The 3742-nt window shown below is 41.3% G+C and overlaps 1 protein-coding gene across 1 annotated transcript; it reads left to right on the forward strand.

The window, feature by feature from the left end:
• Positions 1–283: 283 nt before the first annotated feature.
• LOC104281478 (C4b-binding protein alpha chain-like) lies at positions 284–3623 on the forward strand (the record flags this gene model as incomplete). Its single annotated transcript, XM_009879488.1, has 7 exons — positions 284–472; positions 681–777; positions 1415–1500; positions 1862–2068; positions 2277–2447; positions 2922–2939; positions 3444–3623. Coding segments are annotated over 7 exons (948 nt in total), but the record flags the coding sequence as incomplete, so codon positions are not given.
• Positions 3624–3742: the final 119 nt, after the last annotated feature.

Raw genomic sequence — 3742 nt, forward strand, 5'->3', positions numbered from 1 at the left:
GCAGGGATAAGGCAAACGGACCGAAAAATGAGCTGGAAGGAAACGCATTGTCTGGGTAAAGAAGAGAAAACAAACGGGTAAACCGTACTAATGTACAGCTGGATGTTGGGTGCAAGTAAAATTCTAATTAAAAAAGTTGAAGGTACAGATAGCTCTGTATATTTAGACGTCACTCTTAAAACCAGAGATGTCTGTGAGTCCTTAAATCCCACCAGATTTGCCTGCCGTCATGCCTCCACTTGTATTGACAAGATTGTGTGTTGCTTTCCTCTCACTCTGGCAGAGTGTGCGCCCCCAGAGAGGCTGCATTATGCCGAGCTCGAGGCGACTTCCAGCGAGATGAAGAGCTTTCCTGTTGGGACCACGGTGTCGTACGTCTGCCGGCCGGGCTATATGAGAATCCTCGGAAAATCATCCTCTCGTACGTGTGGTCTGGACTTACAGTGGTCACCCACGGAGCAGTTCTGTACAGGTAATGCGTGCATGAGCCCTTTGGCTTTCTCCCTCGGATATTTAACAATTTTAGTTGTTCTTCAAGCGAGAATTAGTGTTCTCTAGTATTTTAAAAAAAGCTTGAAAAATGCTGATGGCTGTAAGAGCGGTATATGCCGAAGTCTTAGTCTTTATATATAATCTCAAGGTGTAGATTTTATTTTTTTTTTCTTTTCCCCTCCCCCTAGAGAGAAGATGCAGCCATCCAGGAGACTTACTACATGGCTTTGTTAATGTGACAGATCTTACATTTGGTTCAAAAGCTACTTTTTTTTGTGAACAAGGGTAAGTATTTTGGTGAAGTTAATGAATCCTTTTCTTAGACCAGATTTGAAATAAATCCACGTTTTCTTACACAAGTTCCATTGAAATGACTTCCTGAATTTTACCTGGAGCAAGTGCAATTATAGCTACGTTTGATTTGATTCCCTTATTTTACTAGCTGTTTGCATCAACCAAGTCTTAAGCTTTTTTGTGAGATTCTGCAGAGTGAACACCAGACTGTTACCTCTGGTGACTTCTTTTAATGCTCCTGTGGGAGAGGGAGTAAATTTATGATAGTCATCAGCCTTCATGATTATATTGAGTAGTGTCCCACCTGTCTGGGTACAGCAAGTTAAGTCAAAAGTGCTAACTCTTGCAAGGTTTTTTCCTCTCTTTTCTCCTAACAGCTTATTTCTTTGTTACTGGAGAGTACATGTCAGGTTTTTTAGGGATGTCTCATTTGCTTCTCTTTTGCTTTTAAAGTTGATACTGTTAGGAAAATAATAAAGAAATATACCGTACTCATTACAACAAAAACTTGGTATGCCACGTCCCTGCAGTCACAGAACAGAATTACATTAACAAAGTTTCTATTTGCTTGTTGGAAAAATTAGAGGTTTCTTAAGTTTACCCTCCGCAAAAATTTTTGCCCGTCTAGATTCAGATTACTTGGAACTGAGGAAATTTCCTGTGTAATTACGAACGGAGGGGTTGGCTGGAATAGAGACGTTCCTTACTGTGAACGTAAGTAAATTGCTATCGTATTTAAGTTTATATGCACATAGTGGTAGTTCATGTAAAACCAGCTTTGCCATGAACTTCCCGGTGTAAGAAATGATGGTAAAATAGGGCTGACTTTTATTTGTAATTTTTTTGGAACTACTGGGGAATGACCACTGAAAAATGTCAGTTTTTGTGGTAATCAGCTTGTAGTGGTTAAAGTCAACCTCTTCTTGACATTGTGACCCCCCATAAGAAAAGACTGTGGCTTGCCTTAGAAACAACTGCGTGTTAGACTTTAAATGAAGTGATGTAAAAGATCAAAGCTGGCTGTTTCTGAGGTGAGCAAAAACTCTGCTGACCGATGGATGTGACTTGTTTCTAGACATTCAATGTGAACCACCTCCAGACATAACCAACGGGCGCTACACAGAAGCGGACGCATACTTTTATCAGACAACTGTCACCTACTCGTGTGACAGCGTGCCCGGGGGCCAGGATCCCTTCTCGCTCGTTGGCCCGGCTACGATTTACTGCACGTACAATGACAACTTGGATGGAGTTTGGAGCGGACCACCTCCACAATGCAAAGGTTGTTGGGATTTTTAGTGCGCTTTATTATAGCCTGTGAGCCTCCAAAATGGCAATATCTGTCCCTGATTTTGAAGGGGGAGGGCAGAGGGTGGATGTTCTCTGTAGAAAAGGATGAACAGATCCTCTGGCACTACACTGGGTGCTCTCTTGCAAAGGTGCTGTTAACGAGTGTTGTTTCAGAGCTGTTTTTCTTTTACCTGTTTCAGTGGTCAAATGTGATAACCCAGAAGTTGAAAATGGAAGGAAAATATCTGGATTTGGACCTTCCTACATCTATAAGGACTCTGTCACGTTTGAGTGTGATCCAGGCTATCTGCTGGTTGGACCACAGGTGATTACCTGCGAAGAAAATAACAACTGGTCTTCAAAACCAACCTGTGAACAAAGTAAGCCTTTAACTAAGAATCCAACTTTTTTGGGTGTTGAGGGTATTGTACTTTTGTTTTAGCTAAAATTTAAAATCGTGACGCTGCAATTGGAAATGAGAAGTGAAGGAAGTTGACGTGGGGCCTTGTCTGTGGGCAGCTGGTTTAGGTGTTCGAGTGACTCTGCTCCAAAGAGCTTTTGGATGAGAGCGAGTTGAGTTCCAGACTTGCATGTGAAAGTTGTGACATGGACGGACTGTAATAGCATCGTGGTGTTTGTTCTAGAGATTTTGTGTGTAAATACAAGAGAAAAGATGTGTTTCTCAAGTCTGATAGACAGAACTAGAATACGCACAATGAGGAAACCTGCAGGGTCCTTCCTGAGTGATCAAAATCATTACGTGTCTCCGTTCTTTTGTGCAGCTCTTCAACTCTTACTTTTCAGGCAGCTTGTCCGGTGTGTAGGATGTTTTAGATTTTGATCAGGCAAATTATTAAGTCAGGGCTAATTTGCAGGACTGGAGACATTGCAGAGGTCCTTCTATAACCTTTCTCCTTCCTCTTTGTGCTAGAGGGAGAAGGAATGTTGTTGTAGAGTACAGTGAGAGATTTTTTTTTTTTATGTGCGTACTCTAATAATGAGTTTCCGAGATTAGAACTGCTTCTGCAAGGAGTATGTTTGGGTGTTCCACAATGAATGAGTCTGATAAGACACCTGGAAGAGATTCTAGAGCTTCCAAAAATAATTAACCAACAAGTACGAATTTCTTGGCTACCACATCACAAGATCATACTAACTTAATGAATACCTACAGTGATGTTTCTTTTAGGTCTTCTAAAGGAAACATCTTTACTTACAACTGTAAAGTTAATATATTCAGATATGCTCAATATTTATTTTTTTCCTTAGAGGCAATGTATATTTCTGGAGTAAGTTAATGAATTATGAAATATTTGAAGGTTATTATCACTGAACTTACTTGTAAATTCATATACTTGTTACTGGAGGTGTATGTGAGGCCCCAGAGATCACACACGGAGTAGTGATTCCAGCGAAATCTGTGTATGAAGGAGGAGAGTCTGTTCAGATAAAGTGCAATGCTCACTGTACTTTTCCTCACGGTGCTGAAGAGATGACAGTAACTTGTCAAGGACAGAATACGTGGAATTCTTTACAAAACTGTACATGTGAGTAAGACTCGTAATGGGTAAAATCGAGGACAGAGTGACAAATTCTGAATGTCGCGCGTGGTGCCGTGCGGACCCTGAAGGTCTGAGGCCGGGCAGCAGCAGGTGGTGTTGGTCGG

The sequence above is a fragment of the Apaloderma vittatum genome, unplaced genomic scaffold, assembly GCF_000703405.1.
Source record: "Apaloderma vittatum isolate BGI_N311 unplaced genomic scaffold, ASM70340v1 scaffold42950, whole genome shotgun sequence".
NCBI classification, from domain to species: Eukaryota; Metazoa; Chordata; class Aves; order Trogoniformes; family Trogonidae; genus Apaloderma; species Apaloderma vittatum.